Here is an 18,383-nt window from a genome sequence, read left to right on the forward strand (position 1 = left end):
TACACCAACACCTTTTCCCTTTTTACAGGTGTTAACAAAATGTTGAAGCTGGCAACAACTGACAGCTGATTTCCATTTCTAAGCTGTTTTGTCTAAATAATTACTTGAAGAAGCCAAGAAGGAGCCTGTAAATGAAAAACGATCATCATGACATTTGTACAAAGAGATTCAGTTTCATCAAATCCTCCTTAAAGGATTCTGGGAAAAGGGGACAGCTGGAGCTTCCTAGACATTCCTCTCCTGGTGCACTCACTGTTACTGTCACTGGTCTTATTCCAATGGAATTTCAAGCTCTCACTGTGTGTGTGTGTGTGTGTGTGTGTGTGTGTGTGTGTGTGTGTGTGTGTGTGTGTGTGTGTGTGTGTGTGTGTGTGTGTGTGTGTGTGAGAGTGAGTGTATGTGTGTGTGTTTGTCTAAACGGACACACACAGTGAGCAGCTGAGACTGAGCTACATAAGGTGATGGGGGCGTCTGCTCAGCCAAAAAGTCTTGTCAGACAGAAGATTGAGACACTATTTCACTGCTTCATTAAATGATATGATGGACAGTTAGACATCCATCAGTGTCATCAGTGCTGATGAGGGTCAGAGCAAGATACAGAGGGTGAAAACTACTGTCATTTAATGTTATTAGCCTTTAAAAGATACTGTGTCAGTCATCATGACCCTGCTTCTTTGCATGCTCTGTTGTTCAAACCAACGCAGTCGTCCTCACATAAAACGCATGCCTCCGGCCCCATTCACATTTTACAGCTTGTTCAAATATTCCCATGGCCTCATGCACTGGCCTGCACACGATGGCAAGTCGTTATATTCTTAAGACTTATAAAAAGTCATTTTTGGGATACTTGATCTGTATTTTAATGTCAGCAACATCTTTGATGCCAGTTTTAAGTCCTTTTTTTCTTTAGACCTTAATTTCATTCATTGAGGTCTCTAAAATAGATGATCAACGTTAGGTTTCTGTAAATGGCACTTCCTGTATTTACAAATTCATGCACTAAACATTTCCGACTTATGTTTTCACCTTTGTCCGTTTGTTGGTTGGTTGGTTTGTCAGCAGGATTACGCTAAATCTACTGGATAGCCTTACACGGAACTTAGATAGAGGATGGATCTCGGCTGAGAATAGACCGCATTAACTTTTGCAGCTGATCTGGATAAACAAACAGATCCAGGAATTTCTTGCTTCTCACTTGCTTTAACATTGCGAGATAGGGCGTTTCAATAATTTCTCAGGGAATAATGCTGTGAACTTTATGGAAAATATCTGGCTTATGTAAGTGGCTGGTATCTGTGAGTTAGAACAATTTGATGTACATCCAAATAAAATTGTAGATCTAGCGAATTTAAATATGTTGTATTTGATACCGGAATAAGCTTAATTGAAATAAAGGGGACTGTTGGGCCTTGGAGAATATATGTGCTCTGAGTTTACATTTTTAATCTCACACTGTATAGCTGGATGCAAAACTAATTCTCAAAAGTACAGAGCATTTTTTAAGGGAGACTGAGCTGAAAACTACAATGTGTGCTCATAATAACCAAGTTTTTGTTTGTTTTCAGTTATGACAACAATACATGTATCATGATTTATCTAAATCCCTTTCAGAAGTCAGACTCGGCTGCAGAATAGCACAACTGGATATGGCATGAAGATAATCATATCTTAATGTGTAATGACTGAGTGGACACTGAATAGTTCAATAGTAATGTGTGAGAAGCATTTTAACACCAAGTAATTACTTCCTCAACATTTGTATAATAAAATGACTACAGACAACAATCTCAGACAACACTGTTAACTGCTGAATCAGTTGACTAAGAATTCTTAATTTTGGGGAACAATAAAATGCTTAGAATGGAAGCTTGTGTTGCAAGATATCACTGGTTTGCTAACCTAAACAAACTGAGTCTTTGGAAGTTCATCACATCTCGTCACCATGTGAATATGACAGTCACAGCACCTTTTAATAACACCACAGCGAGGAAATGTTTTGCAGCGGAAGAGAGCAGACAACATTTGTCTAGGCTGCCTGACGAAGCTTCTGTAACTTTCTCTAACCTTCCTTTGTTTTGGGGACGAGTTGGGCCTACAGGCTCTCTGGATCAGAATGGCACACACACAAACACAGCAGGTCCACACACAGCTCGGTATACTGGTGTCGAGCTCAGCGGGTGGGTTTCTCTGCATCTTTATCTCCTCTCTCACCTGATTGTTATTCAGAACACGTTTGGCCCACTTCAACCCTTCATTCCCTCTAAAGCTGAGGACACACACTCTGCGTCAGTCTCTTCCAAGCACATCTATACATGCTGGCACATGGGTATTTCCAGTTTCCAGAAGGTGCAGTCTCCAGTCAGGATGTAAATTACCGGATGTGCTTGTTAAACTTTGAAAGGGAGTAGCAGCTGCATATTTCTGGGTCAACTTTGATATCATAAGCATATTTAATTGTCGAAATACACTCTGTAGTGTGTCTGTTAATAAGAATCAATATTCTTTATCCACTCTTCGTTCATTCTACCAACAGCAAAATCAGCAACATGTATGAAGACAGATTCAGCAAGGAAGAGGTGGATGATAGTCATCAGTACAGCCAGAAGGCAAATTATACTTTAAATAAGGTCAGCGAGATCAATAAAAAATTACTCATCAGCAATTAAAGTACAAGTAGGTGAAGTAAGAAAATAAAATGCTGCAGAGAACCCATGAGTTGTAATGTTTTTCTTTTTCAAGTGAATTTTAAAGCTCCACTGATGAGCTTTTACATGTTAAAGCTGCTGTAAGTTATGTCTTTTTTATTAGAATAAGTGTTAAAAGGTTTGGTTAGGGATATAGTAATCACTCTCAGAGTGTTTGGTCAGTAACCCACGTCTCTCTTCCCCCTGCTCATGCAGTATAAAAGGAAAATCAATGTTCTGGTATCCCTGTCCACTTTATCCAAGCAGGACAGAGAACTCCATTAAGAGGTAAGAGGTCTTTTCTGCTTGAGAACGTGCAGAGCCAGATCCTCCTGTTTGCTGCTGTGTCTTCAATTACCGCTGCATGTACATGTGACGATGCAGAGAGGAGGGAGGTTAAAGTTAGTGCCGACTGCAAAACAGTATTGAAGTTAGCTACAACAACGACATTGCTCACTGCAGCTTTAACGATGATTGAAATGACTGTGTGTTACGTGGAAGGTGTTGGTTGTAGTGACCATCCAACAGGGAATCATCAACTCAACTTCGTAACTCTAGGCAGTGTTTTCTACCGCCAGTTAGCTCAATGTTATCTTTTTATGGCCAGAAGCTAAAGAGCCAGACATTAGACATTAGAGCTGGTGGAGACCAAACCGGAGCTAATGTTTTATTTCCATTTCTCGGGGCAACAGAAACACAATGAATGCTAATGTTGCTGCAAGTCTGCTGCATGTGTAAATAGGCAATTATATACTAATACCTTAACTGTAACAACTGTCTAAAGCTATAAATATATCAGGGTTGTGTGTCTGACAGCTTATTCTGCCCACATGTGGACAAGAAATTGTACGCTTTAAGCTTTTGAAGCATCCTATATTTACACTGGTAACATCTGGTATACAGGGTAAATATAAAAAGCTTCTTGATTCACTCTGGTGCATTAATAGCAATGTTAACAGTACTCTTCTGTCGTTAAATCAAGCAATGAATAAACAAGATAAAGTCAGAGGTGATATACCTTCAGCCTTGGCTCTTGTCTCCCTGGCCCCCTCCAGGTGTCGCTCAATGCTGCCTTGACTGTAACATCTGGTGAAGGGTACAGGTGACAGGCTGTGACTCTCAACCTCCACACGCTGCTCCAGGATCGGAGAGAAATCCACCGAGGAGTGGGAGTGGGTAGAGTAAGTGGAGGAGAAAGGGTCTGCAGCTGCTTTCATTGATGGCGACCCTCCGTTTCTCCGCTTGCTTCTTGCAATCTCTGCAAAGGAGGTGACTCGTGGAGGAGGAGGTGGGGTCGGGGCGGCGCCGTCGCTGAGCCGGACGGGGCAGCTCAACATACGCTCCAGAGATCCAAGGCGGGGAGACGGAGACTTGTCCAGGTTGCGGTCGTAGCTGCGAGATCGGGGACGGCTTCCTGCAGAGGCTCCACCTCCGATAACAGCCCGGCCAACTACAGGAGGGGAGATGTTAACGTACACCTGGCCTTCAATAACATCAGGAGCAGCTTCAGCCCCACCAGCTGTTTGCTGACTCTTCTTTTTCTCCTCCTCCTCCTCCTCCTCCTCCTCCTCCTCATCTTCATCTTCATCATCATCATCATCTCGCTGAAAGAGAGAAATTAAGAAAGAACACAAGAGTAAAATCTAATTAATAGATCAGATAAAACACTTTATAAATCATTATTTATAACAATAAAACCAAAGCAAACCAAAGACCAAATCTGCCTTCAAGCCAGATTTGAGTTGACACAGTGGCACTGTTACTGAGTGACAGTAGTAGCCTCTAGCTCTACATATCTGCTAAAATAATCCCCAGACATGATATCAGATAACCCTAGACAGTGGCTGTGATCTAAAATGAGCCAGTGCCAGACTAATACCAGTGTCACAGCTATTTAAAGTCGTTGGTTACGGTCATTGTCACAGGACGTTTAGTTTAGTTGCTATTTAAGCCTTATGTTGTTTATGCATTAATCCCTTCACATTTATCTCTACTTGCTGTTTTGATATCCAACATTTTGCTTATTTTACCTATTTGAACCGTATTCCTTATCACTAAAGTAATAGTGACTTGTTGAAGTAAATGTGCTACTACATGTGCTGCTTAAACTTCATTAATTATGTGTATCATGTGCAGCAAGCTGCATTTTTTTATGATGCAGAAGAACAGGAGAAAAATACAAGTAATTTGTCATTTGCTTGGATTATTTAATCATGTGAATTCTTTGACGGAGTAATCTTCTTATTTCTAAGGACCCTTCGGCTCTATGTTTTGTCATCTGACATCAAAAGCGGCACAAGTTCCTCCTGTGTGAGTTCCTGTGTTCATTCACATCACGTGCAAACAAACAGCTATCGAGCCAACACAAAAGAAATTTAATCCAAAGTACAGAGTAAAATAATGGCTGAGCAGGAAGTACAGATTATGTTACACTTCGAGACTAAGGAAGACGATAACCGATGAAACAAGGAAGTCGCAGCAAGTTTCCAAGCAAATTGTTACTTAAGTATTTGTCTTGAAAGTGTGACTACTTTGTTGTGATGTGTCAAATTAACATTATTAAACTGATGTCATGTATGTTTGAAGGTGTAGCGCTGTTTGAAATGTTTTGTTGCCACCATTATATCTGAGGTTTGGTGCAGATACCAAAGAGGTAATTTTATTTAAAAACTTCAAAACTCCTTAAAAATAAAACATTTAAATTCAAAGCAGTAGTATCTGATCAGCCTAATCACCTGGTTGAAAGTCTAAATATCACACTGCAATACTTTATCAAGTATTTTGCTCATGAACTGTTTCTCTCTGATTGGTCACTTACCCTTGATGACTCGCCACCTTCGTCTTCCTCCTCCACACCTCCCTCATCAGCTCGCTGCCTGAACAGGTAGTACTCACTGGGCTGGGTCGGGGTGGGGCTGCCTTTGCTGTGCTCATCGGAGCAGCTGTTGACTGAGGAGCCTGCGGGACTCGGGGACGACTGGGACGAGAGGTCACAGGTGACCAGCTTGTAGTAGTTCTGAGTGGCGACGACCAGCCGAGCCTGACTCTGCAGACAGGATGAAAGGTCTCCCGACGACCCGGAATGTGGAGGGTGGTAGGAGTTGCAATTGGCATCGAGGTCAAGAGCCCCCTGGTGCTCCAAGGCGCAGGAGCATGTGGAGGACGTTGAAAGGTTCGGTTCACGGATGAGTGGGAAGGTACTGCCTAGGCAGGACGGCTGTTGCTGTAATGAGGGAGGTTCAGTTGGGGAGGTGTGAAGGTCCAAATAGAAAGCCCCTTTGGTTGAGTCTCGTCTGTTTCCTGATGGATCAGAAACAGACGAGGTGCAGGAGTGGTCAGTGGAGCTGTTGAGATTGGTGTGCCCAGAGACTGGTGGCTTCTCCGGGCCGCCGTTGTTCATCTTGTTGTAAATGGCGCTGAAGTTTACAAGGACACCATCCGAGCTGTTGCAAGAGGAGTCACTTCCGTAGCCTTGCTGGCACTCTGAGAAAGGCTCAGAGAAGGCTTCAGGGAAGTGCTGAGGGTAGTTCTGGGAGAGTACACAGCAGGAACAGTGATGTGTGGAGGAGCTGGAGGAGTATGAACCTGTCTTGCTGCTTCGCCCACACCTCATAGGATGGTCTTCATCTTCTTCGTCATCATCGCCCCAGTCGTGCTCTCCACAATCCATAGACATGTTGGAACCGCTGCTGCCATGGCGCCGCTGGCTCTCCAGTCCTAGAATGTCCAGGTCCTCCAGGTGGCTGGACAGATCTGAGGCTAGACCCCTCAAGGACTCACGACTCCTTCCACCCACCGAGCTGTGCAAAAGAAAGGGCTCAGAAGCAAAGCCAAGGTCGTGTAGGTGGAAAGAAGTCATCCCATCATCGAGGCCAGAGTTAGTGTCACTGTGGAGGTGAAAAGAAGAGTCTTCAAGGTAACCACTGAGGTTGTCCCCATCATCTTCTTCCTCCTCCTCGTCATCTTCAGTATTCAGCAGGAATGGATTATGACGCAATGGATTCCTGTTCCTCTGTTTCGTTCTGGGTAACGTGTGAGCTGTAATCAGCTGGTCCTCTGAATTGCTTGAGGTAAATGATGAATCATCACTTGCTGTGCTGCCTCCTCTCCCGCCCCCCTTCCTCTCTTTTCCTCCATTGTTGGAGGACCAGGAGCCACCGGAGTTCTGGATCAGGCTGCTATAGAGTAGGGCTTCTCTCTGAAGGACATCTCTCTCGGGAAGGGAAGTGGTGCGGCTCAAGCCCAGGTTCTCTGGTGGGCTAAATGGGTTGCTCTTCTTCAGAGAGCCTCCACAGCCACCCTGCCGCCCACCTGACACCTGGCAGTGCACCAGGGGGATATGATGCACGATCAGAGTTTCCCCTGACAGCTTGGGAGGGCTGTCCATGTTCCAGAAGGAAAGAGGGTAGGACTGGAGCAGAAGAAAGCCCTGTGTGGGTGGAGGGGAAGGTAGATGTGTGTTGTGTTGAGGGTTGTGTTCACACTCTATTTGCAGGGCCTAGCTCTGCAGGGCTGCCGGGGATTTGGAAGGAGAGGTCGGGGAAGTCAACACCATGGTCAGAGTGGTACATCTGGAAAATTTGAACAGACAGAGGAAAGCGTTATAGAAGCAGACATATAGAGGCACCACAGCGTGCACACCCACAAATTCTAAATGCAGGGTACATGGAGCGAGATTATTATTTTAGAAAAAAAAATGGCAAGAGTTTTGATCTGTTTGTTTTATATTCCTTTTTTTTTTACTGTTTTTACTGACAACTTTTGTAGGTGTCATCTTTTTTGCATGTGTTTTACATCTTTTGACATCAGATATTAATGTCGAGGTCACCCACACAATATCTTCAAGGACCTGCAAAAATATGGACTCCTAAATGAGCCTAGTTGAGTGGAGAATGTAGAGAGCATTCAGTGAAATGCTCAACAAGTTATAACTGTAAATGGTAATCCGGTAACTTAGTATTGCACTTAAAAAACGAATTGTAGAGTTGTAGAGTTGAGATCACCCTAATGACATCACCATGAGTTTTTCACCCATTAGGATTAAAGTTTCTCTTTAGTGCCACTTTGACAGGATACAGGATTTAAATACTCCACAAACTCTTCATTTCCATTCCTCCTTTGAATAAGTCGTATTTGTGAACCAAGTGCACCATAAAATAAGCGTATCTAAATCAGCTCTGGTAACAATGCAGAACTACATTCTTCTAGTCTGGTCTGTACACCAAGCAGGGTGAGTCAGCACCATGAAATGGAAATAGTGACATCCACACACACAGACACACACACCAAGCAGCTGACTCTTAAACAGGGCTATGATCTCATCCTGTTTCACATATTACACCCTAAATGACATGAACATACTGATACACACAGGGTGCAGCATCTGTCTCTTTACATATAAAAAACCTCTCTCTGCTTTAAGATTCACACTTTGTTGGGTTAATACAATAGTTCAGTTGATCTTTAGACTATTTAAATAGATGATTTAAAATTATGGGACACTTCGTGCCCCCTGCGACAGTCTGACAGTATATGCGGTTGCAGATAATCACTATATCATATTGAATATAATAGCTTCTATCTTATGTCAGAGGAGTTATTTACATCTTGCGTTCCTTGTGTTTAAAAGGGTACCTCCACCAGTTTTTCCACATTTAAGTGTGCTGTCTACAGGTCTTGAGGTGTGCTACTGCTTGTGTGACAAAAGTTGCATAAAGCCTTTTTTTGGCTCCTGTGGAAGTTGCATATAATCTTAAAAAGTAACCTCAAGTGATCGAGTCAACTTTTTTTACACAAAGTTTTAAACAGAGTTTAACTGTCAGAGGCTTACTATTGTCTAAAATTAATGTGGAAATAACTTAACAACATACTCATACTGCATGAACCACCTATCGCCATCCACTGTTTTTAGACGCATGGATATATCTGTTGCCAAGGTTACTGGGCAGCCTCAGTGTCTGCTGGCCATCCTGCCAGACTCAGGTTAATCAAATTGTGCTTTGTGTAAGTCATGTGTAATATCTTTAATTTTCTTCAGTGAAGTATTCTATTGTACAATATGAGCTGCATTAGGAATGAAGTCTGCTCACCGGATCATGACCTGGACCAGTTCAGTGCTAACTAAAGCTTGGAGTAATCCCTCTATTAAACCTGCTTAGTGAAACATAATCCTAGATACAGGAGGTTGATTAAAAACAAGTTTGAAATGAAGTTTTGGTTCTTAAACATTTCTTTCAAGTGTGATTATGACGAGAGAAAGAAAGATGGCAGAAGATCTGAAGAATAAAGAAAGTTGAAAATCAGTTCTAGGGACTAAAAAATGAGCAGGAAATTAGAGAAAGTGCCAAGTGACATTACAGTACAATAGAAAAAATATCGATTAGCTATAATAGGCAAAAGATGATGAGACCTTCAGGTGCTCCGTTACAAGCCGGTGCACAGTGAGCACTGCTGCATTATCTTTATTGCTAAATAAAGAGAAGAGAAAGGCCAGCTGAGGCTGCAGACTGCAGGACTAAAGCGAAATGTTAGTGCCATGAGATGGGTTTACTTAGGAGCAGGGTAATAACTGAGATGCCACTCTTGACAAATGACCTTTTTAAATGCAGGACTTGAATGGTACTGGCTGTCAGAGAGGCTTCAGCCTCACCTACAATGAAGAGGAGCTCAACCTTTTTAGCTCTGAACTGAGGAGCTGGCTGTGCACGACCTCCTGCTGCAAGCATAAATGAACAACACGCATGACCTTTGACAGATATTGACTGTTTTCAGTATCCTGACATGATAAATTATTGAGGGAAGGCAACCATTATCTTCCATCTCATTTGTCACAACAGCTGAGTCACCTGTCTTGAGCTTGTTTAAGTTAATCTGCAGAATTTTCGCTCTCTGAATAGACTTTTCTTATCTTATCTACTGCTGATTTTTGTGTAAACCCCCATGACGTCACCCAGTGGTTGGTGGACTCATGTTTTGAAGCCTTGAGTTTGGCATTATGCTCAGCACCATCATGGTTTTATGGAGGCAGAAGAGATCATATTTGGATGAGAGGGTGGAGCTAGGAGGGATATGATGATTGGATCTGGGTGAGACTGGTAGGAACTTGTAAACCACAAAGCAGGGACCCCTTAAAGCCTTCCCTGCTTTATCGTCTGTTTTACTCTAATTAGAACCATAATTTACAAAAGGAACATCATGCTGTATTGAAAGAGACTTGAAACTAGTCTCTGAGACCATGAACTCATTAGGAAACAGTTTACTGAGGTGATAGATCAAGTAAGAATTGGGGTCATTTTCTCATGAACCTGAACATAAACTACTATAAAATCTTTTTGAAACCAGTGGAGTCGCACCCTACAATTCATGATAAAGAATGCAGGTTTGAGGCACTTACGCACTACCTTTGCTATTCAAATCTGGAACCCTAACCCTACCAAGATTACTTAAACTGTATCGGAAGTCTGATGGCTCCAGTCAGAGGAAAGTGACATTAACAAAATCAGCTCAGTGGTTCAAATAATGAGTGGCGGTGATGTTAATAGCAGACAAGGGAAACTGAAATTGGTTTAAGAGATTAGCTGCAGGGTCAGGAAGGCTACCGTGTGTAACGTGTGTCCAGACCAGAGAACTGGTGTTAACATGGACTAGTAACAATACTGCCTGCAGTTTCTTTCATCTTTTGAGGTTATTGTATGTGTGTGTTGTCCACAGAGAATCAAACTGTTTGCGCTCTATTTGCAGGTAGAGAGCCTGGTAAGCAGGACAGCTGCAGACAAAATCGATGTGTGAGGAAACTAGGACTGTCAACGAATATTCTAAATTCAAATATATGTTTGAATATTTACAAAAAAAATGGAGATTCGATCGTGAAAATTACTATTCGACTGTGGAAAAAAACACATCAGCAGCTGCTTTCTGAGTGGGTGCACAGCATGACAGGTCAGGGACAGGTTACAGGAGTCGCACAGCGTCACTCACTGCTGAAAGTGTGACGTGACAAACGCGACTGTGGCAGATGCAGATGGCAGAGAGAAAAACGAAATGGCAGACAGTTCAGAGCCCAACTCGGCAGCAGAGAGAGTGGTTTGGACTCCAAGCAACCCAAAAAGCCCTGTTTGGAAATACTTCGGATTTTGGTCAGTAGATGGCAAAAATGCTGAGCCTTGAGATACAGTTGAATGTAAGCTGTGTAAGCGACAGTTAGCTTACCATTCCACCACCAGCTACATGAGGGCACATCATGAAAATGTGCACCGAAATGAGCATGCCATGATGTCTGGAACTCCAACTAGACAGCCACATCTCGACTCATATTGTCATCACCCGCCACAAGCTCTTTGTCTGCAGCATGACAAGAGGCGTGCACAAAGAAACTTGCTTCGCTCATATGCAAGGACATGAGGCCAATCAATATCGTTGACGGCACGGGCTTCAGAGAGTTTGTCTAGAATTGGAACCAAGGTACCGTATCCCGAAAATACCTATATAAGTAGTTATGTCTCGTTGTACTAATTTGTCTTCCTGTTATTGACATAAAGCGCAAATATAGATATTCGAATGGTTCAAACCTATTTGTTTTTTTTACAGTGAATATTCAAATGTCATTTTGGAGCAATTTTGACAGCCCTACAGGAAACACAGCAAGTTGGACTACACAAGCACACACACATACACGCAGAGAAAGATGCTGCATCCATTCTCTGTCAGTACAAAGCAGCATTCACATATAATCTTCCAGGGTTCTGCAAAAAGGCTGCTTAAATCAAAGACATCCCTTGGTCAGCAGTATATACTACCTGGTACACAGAGCTTTTGACCGCTGGAGGTTTTTTAGATCAGGGGCTCGCTGGTTAGCATGCTAACTTCAGTGAATATCTCTTTAACATCATATTTTGTTGATAAGCTTAGTTCAAAAATGAATGTTTTCAATCATAAGTCTTACTTATTTCACCTTTAATCTAGGTATGACAAGATTTTATGATCCATATTCAGCATGGTGACCACATTTGTCACATCACTCAGAAACCTTTTTTGGGCTGCGATGATGTTGTAATGATTTGCATTATGTCATTAAGCATTCCTAAAAGTTAGGTAAGGGCAAATTTGAGCAAAAAAAGATAAACTCTTGAATGTATCACTTTCCTACAGGAAACATTCTAATGCATAAAGCATTATGCCGCTGTAAAGCAATGAGTGCTGCTGTCCCTTACACCGGTGGCACAGTGGACAGATGCATATGGGCTACCGAGCTATTCAAGTATTCAAGTCCACACATAAGATTGAAACAGAGAAACTCGTGAATGGGACCATTGAGTCGACTCTGCCATTATGTTCGCTGCTATTATGCTCCACCAGAGCCTGAGGCACCATCCATCTTCCTAGAACACAACTCAAAGGATGTCATACTAAACATGCACACAAACTGGCAGGAATTTATCCAATAATCATCTGAACATAAAACAAAGACAAGAGACAAGTGCAATTCTTGGGCTGCATCAGTGCCACCAAAACAAATTCTTTTACATTTAACTGAATGTGCTGACATTTCAAAATTGTATTGTTCAGCTCCTCAGCAGCAGTCAACTGAGTGCATTTTAGTAGGTCAGACTTCTAAGGTTCAGAAAATGTCCTCCTCCCTTTAAGCCAACAACACCACCACTCAGATCTGTGTTATTACCAGATTACAGCAGATCAGATCGGATGACGGGTTAACAAGAACAAAGAAGCTGAGCCGGGCCAATCAAATTTCATTTCCCACGCAACATCAGAAACCCTAGTTACAGCACCAGCCAGTCAGAGGGAGGCATGCTGCGTGACAGAGAGAAAACAACTACAAGAAGAATCCAAGGAGGAAAAATGATGAATGCGTCAAAAACAAATTTAAGTAACCATGGAAACCGGTGTGGTGAGAACAGCAAGAGGGAAATGAGACACATGTACAGAAATGTTGTTAGGCTGAAACGTCTGGTCTGTCTTTCCCTCCCATACAATGTTCTCGATGCGCAACATTTATTGATGTAGACAGAAAAACACTTTAATAAATAAAAACCTGTCCTCACTGGTGTCCTAACTGGTGAACTTAGAGCCACAGCAGATTAAGAGTCACATACCCAAGAAAAAAACATGAAGACCAGACAAGAGGTGGCCTCAAACACAAATAAAGGTTATTGGTGCACCCGTGTTGGCTGGATATATTACCTGTTTGCAAACAGTTTTTTTTAGCTTTTTTATAGCTTGTCCCACTGCCTTAAAGTGAGCAACAAGCAATGACTACTGCTTTAAGAGAATCCCTGATAATCACTAGAACAAAATATTTCAACATGGAAAGTTATAAATCACAAAGCAAACCACATATTACTCAGTGGTTTGGGTGAACCAACAAGGATCAGCAGCATTTTAGAAAACACTGAAGCCTTTAAGCTTAAAGAAACAGTTGGCTGCTTTGACAGACCTCTAAGTATCATTCAAAGGTCGTGTTCTCATCCTCTCACGAGTGGGGAATAAAGTAAAACTTGGTGATTTACTTCAGGTTCAGCCTTTTTGGCTTGGAATTGTAGGATGTCTCCTTTTTGAAATTTGCCTGATTGCAAAATGTAAAAGCTTAAAAACTGATACAAGCAGCAGGAAATATCCTAACCCTGGCTCCTACTTTGGTCTTGTTCAGCTTCACATCGGCCTTGTCTTCTGCTTTCCATTCCAACAGAAGAGAGTCGGAGAGAAGAAAAAGGGATAAGATGGATAAATACCACCAGAGTGTTCTTTCCATGACAATAATCTAACTAGGGATTCACTGAGGGTTCTCATAGGAGCCAATTAGCTTTGATTTTTCTCCACAACACGTCCTTAACTGAGTTCCTTGGTAAACCCATATGTCATCATTTTAGAGTAGGGTGGGAAATTGACCTATTTATGGAACACACACAAACACACACACACACACAAGGAAAAGGAAAGCAAGGTAGTAACAAAGGATATCCTCCCTCTTATATCATCTGGGCTGTACTTCCAGGAATAAGTCTGAGCCCGGGAGGGGGGCATCCGAGGGAAGGTGCACCCTCGCCAGGAAGAAGCAGATGATGCAGCCAAAAGAGATGGCAATTACGATGATGGATGTAGTCCACACTGAGCGTTTATTGTAATCTTATGACTATTTGTGTAACACAATAGGGAAGAAGGCAGAACAGCTGAGTCAAATTTTCATTGACCGGTAGCAGAAAATCAACATGATTTGCTCGTGGATGGTTGATGAGTTTTGTTTTTTTTTACTAAATAAGACTTAGACCATCACAACTTACATTCAGTTTTGGAGAATTTTGAAGAGTCCTTCAACATTAATCATAACTTTAAGCACAACAACATTTGAGCTACAAATGTTTAAAAATAAATTAATCAAACACTAACATTCTATGTAATAATACAGCATTACTTGAATTTATTTTACATGATTGTTAGGTCTAATTTTGATGCAATATTTCTTAACTGTTTGCATCACAGTAACTCAGTGGGGCATAAATTACCTCATGTATTCTGTCATCTGTCAGATGTTTGATTTTCATGAGATATCTTATAGTCTGTGTAAATAGTTTGACTTGACTTGGTTACCTGCTTAAATGTTGGTTTTGGTTACCCACCCTGCTTTCACTGATTGTGACTCTACAGCACTGTCACTGTGAACTCATTTTGCCCTGATCCTCTGTTCAGACAGTCTCTGCTTCTCTCTCGACTCCTGCACCAGTGGTACTGTCTGTAGCTGTCTAGTTGTTGAGTTACAGGCTCAGTGCTTTGTGTGTGTGTTTGTGTGTGTGTGTGTGTGCACTGCTGACTGAATGAAAAGAGCTTTTGTTTGTTGCACACATTCACCATCTCGCAGCAGTGTCAAATAAAGCCTGACAAAAAAGTGTGGGAGAGCTAAAAAGGAGGAACTAACCCTGACAACCTTGAACGTCTCTTGGGACTTTGGATTTGTCTCACATCACTGCCTACATCTCAACAAATCACAATTTGTTAAGCAGTTATTGTCTAACCAGGAAGATACAGCATGTAAAAAAATATGGACAGATAAGCAAGAGAGAAAAAGAGAAAACAACCAGGAAATGACCCAATGTCATGCTATACTGAAATAACGGAAATTTTGCACTGACACCGGACAAGTGATGGAAAGATTGTCAATTAAGCCAAACTGTGGGTTTAAAATATGCAATTTAAAGCTGCACTGTGTAGTTTTGGGAAATACATTTAAATCAGAAGATAAATGATGTTTATTATTTAGGCGTACAACACAGTCAAACTAAATTAACAAACTGACCTTAAAAGACAACACAATTCCAGAGTTTTACTTTGTTTAGATGTGGCGGACCCTGCCACCTTTCTAGCTTCAAACTGTGTCCTGAGGACCTTATTTTCCTCTGAGAAACATAAACCGAAAATGTATGTTTCTGAGTTTGTATTATTACTTCATTAATATTGTAAATATTAATATTCAGAGTTTGAGTGTCTTCTCTAAAACTTCATAGTGCCCCTTTAAAGGCATTCAAAATTCAGTCAATCTTTTCTGGCATATTTCCTTGTTATAGCTGTTATAGATACTTACAACAACACAATATTGATTTTCTGTGCTGCCATTAGCTCACAGCCATAGTGGGGCTGTAAAACAAAAATGTTAATGAGGGAAAAATTAACGGACAACTTTGCAGTAATTCCACCTTTGCCTTCAGCTTCCTTCATGCTCTGAGACAATAAAAAACACCACACTAAAAGAGTCACCAGAAATTTAATCTACTGCCCTTTTGACTCTAATATTCAGTTCATCTTTGCCATATCCCTTTTTTCTCCCAACTGTTCGTTGTTTGAGAGCCTTGAAGCTTTAAAAAAAAAAACAACTCGGGTGGCCCTGTGACTACGCTGGTGTGAACCAATGCTGACTTATTCGTTGATACAGCAAAAAGTGAAGCCTTATTGATCCGTTTAGGAAAATGCTCCCATGCCTTTGCCTCCTTCACAGGTCAAAAGTCTCGGTCAGCTAGGAAGCATTGCTGAAGCTAGTCCAGTAAATCATCAGTAAGTTACTACACTGACAGTGAGTCATTAGTGGAATTACACCATCGATCGCCATCCTCCACTGACCTTCATGGTGCATTTCACATCATGAAATTCAGGGTTTGCTTTGGTGGGAGGTGAACTCTCGGGAAAAAACGAAATAAGAGCATTCTTCTTCTAGGCAAGGTGGTTATTCTCTTCAGTGAAGCCAAAGATTAATCTAACAGGAATGACAGAAGTGAAATGAAATGGGATGTATTTTTTGAAGAGTAACACATGAATGATAAAGATGATTTCAATTTACCCCATGACTCTTAATCGTACCTTAATTCCCGCTATAAATCAGTTACTGGCTACATAAATCAATGTCACAATGCTTAACTTTAACCTCTGAGCACAAACAGTTAATACACAAGTCAATCCCCTGCGCTACCTGAGTGCTTTCAGCAAGCTAAAGGTGAACACATGACCTTGATCCCTGTGACAGCTTAATGACAGTTTCCCCTCCTTGCCTGTTCCTCCACCTGAACTTGAGGAGCTTAAAGACGCTTGCGTAACAGTGAACCAGCATGCTGCCACCGCCAACAGGTATTAGTGTTAGCTCACATCCAGCCACAGTAGCGGGGATGTGGCAGGTACTAGCTGATTGCTTAGAATGCAAATACAGAAATTTACTGCAGATTAGCTGAATTTTCCCAAATAATTATTCAACGATAATAGCTTTTAGATTCTGCTGCAAAAAAGGAGCTGAAGAAATGATGATAGATATTATGTATTTCTATAAACCGTGCAACAGGGTGAATATCATTTCAAGAACCAGAAAATGTTTGAATTTATATGTTGATAAATTATCAATGATCAAAAATTGCAATTGATGGCTTTTCTGTTCACAGGTGTAACCAATAACATTAATGAAGGCTCCAATTTATTCAAGTATCCCATTAAGCCATGGCAGCACGACTGCGAGCCAGCATGGACAGCTAAACAGAACTCAGCCATTACTCATTACATTATTCACACCTGTGCTTTTAAAGGGTCCAATTTGTAGTAAAGTTGATTTTCATTCAGTTTAGGGTTAGGGTCTTATTCCCAGCTCGTCGAATACTGATTGTAGGTCAGATCCTCAGCCATCTTCTCATCAACTCTCTTACAAATTGGACCTTTCATATAGTGATGTGTCAACATATCACTGAAAACGGCTTCTTATGTATCTGGTATTGTTTAGCATTTTGGCTGTAACAATTCATTATCATTTCCCATAGTCAAAAGAGACACATTGAAATGTCTCAAACGAAAAGATATTCACCCTCATGTTTGAGAAGCAGGAACAAGGGATTCATTATCTGTGGTCCACTTAATCAGTCCAATTCAACTTAATTTAGTGTTATAGATGTGCATGTGTTGTACCTTTTCTCCATTGCTGAAGTCCGCAGAGCAACCTCAACCTCGTATCTTATTGGAGTAGAGCTAATTAGAGTACAACGTTACACTGCTGCACGTCTAGGCTTACGTAACACGAATACACAAGCTCTGTTAATACAAAACATCATGAGGAAAACGTCTTGTTTCCAGAGCTGCACTTCTCTTCTTGCAGCCATCACATCTCTCTCTCTCTCTCTCTCTGTCTGTGCTGACTCTGTCCTTCTCACTCTTCTCCTCTTTCTCTGGTCCATTTCCAAGCACCTCTCACTCTCTTTCCAGCCTTCTTTTGATCCCTAACGCTTTTCCCCTTTCTCTCCCATCCCCCTTCAGCTTCACTAAATCCTCGTTCCCCTACTCTCTCTGCTTTTCTTCCATCCACTGTGCTCACTGCAGTGCAATACGTCTTTCCTTTGCCCAATTCAGCCTCTGTAATCATCGTCCTCCCTTCTTTCATCTTGCTCCTCTCTCCGCTACCCATGCTGCCACAAACACTGAGATCCAACCAACATGGAGATGCAGATGGTTTCAGCCAGATCGCTTCACAACCCCACAGTGCTTTTAGTGTAGGACGCCGCAGCACATTTCACAACCTCGATCCCTTTGAGAGTCAGTTAAGTGGAAATGCTACTACCACATGCTAATTACCAACAGAGAAAATATGTAAAGTTTGGAGCTCTTTCTCAGTATTTCGACAACTGGAAGCTTCGCAATACACCACAACAGATATTATTGGTTAAATTACTTTTTCAAGGGCTTTTTCAAGGGCACCATTTCTGATCACAGGCACCTCAGATGATCTCAGGCAGGTATTAAAAACCTGACTTATTTTCTGCCTTTAATATGTGTAATGCCAATATGTTGTTTGCTGAGCTCTTCCTGTGGAATGCTATTTTAAGGTTATGTTACTCTGCCCAGACACACCTCACTCTTGCATTATATATTGGCTTGTTTTTACTCTGAACCACAAGTACAGTATCAGTTCATGTCAAATGTAGTATGTCGGCCGCAGGGTGGGGGGGATATGGACTATAAATGTTATTGCAAAATGTTTAAACTGTGACACAAGGTATAAATCTTGATATTCTGAAATCTTTGCCAGATCTCCAAGATCAAATGTATGCCTTGATATTGATTTGGTGACAATATTTATGACTATTAGTAATTTCACCAAATATTTACGTGGTAAGGTTTTTCTTAGGACTAGGACGATATACAATCTCATATCACAATTACAATATCAGA

The 18,383-nt window shown here is 41.5% G+C and overlaps 1 protein-coding gene across 4 annotated transcripts in view; it reads right to left on the reverse strand.

The window, feature by feature from the left end:
* The window catches only part of rusc2 (RUN and SH3 domain containing 2), a 37,940-nt gene that overhangs the window by 12,886 nt on the left and 6,671 nt on the right, over positions 1-18,383 (reverse strand). For all 4 annotated transcript variants that reach the window (XM_037098129.1, XM_037098130.1, XM_037098132.1 and 1 more), the window contains exons 2-3: positions 5,503-7,255; positions 3,703-4,288 (exon numbers count right to left, since the gene is read on the reverse strand). In XM_037098129.1, the coding sequence (XP_036954024.1) occupies positions 3,703-4,288; positions 5,503-7,071 (2,155 nt within the window). In that variant the 5' untranslated portion in view covers positions 7,072-7,255. The remainder of the gene's footprint in view (positions 1-3,702; positions 4,289-5,502; positions 7,256-18,383) is intronic.

This window comes from Acanthopagrus latus, chromosome 5, assembly GCF_904848185.1.
Source record: "Acanthopagrus latus isolate v.2019 chromosome 5, fAcaLat1.1, whole genome shotgun sequence".
In the NCBI taxonomy this organism is placed as follows: domain Eukaryota; kingdom Metazoa; phylum Chordata; class Actinopteri; order Spariformes; family Sparidae; genus Acanthopagrus; species Acanthopagrus latus.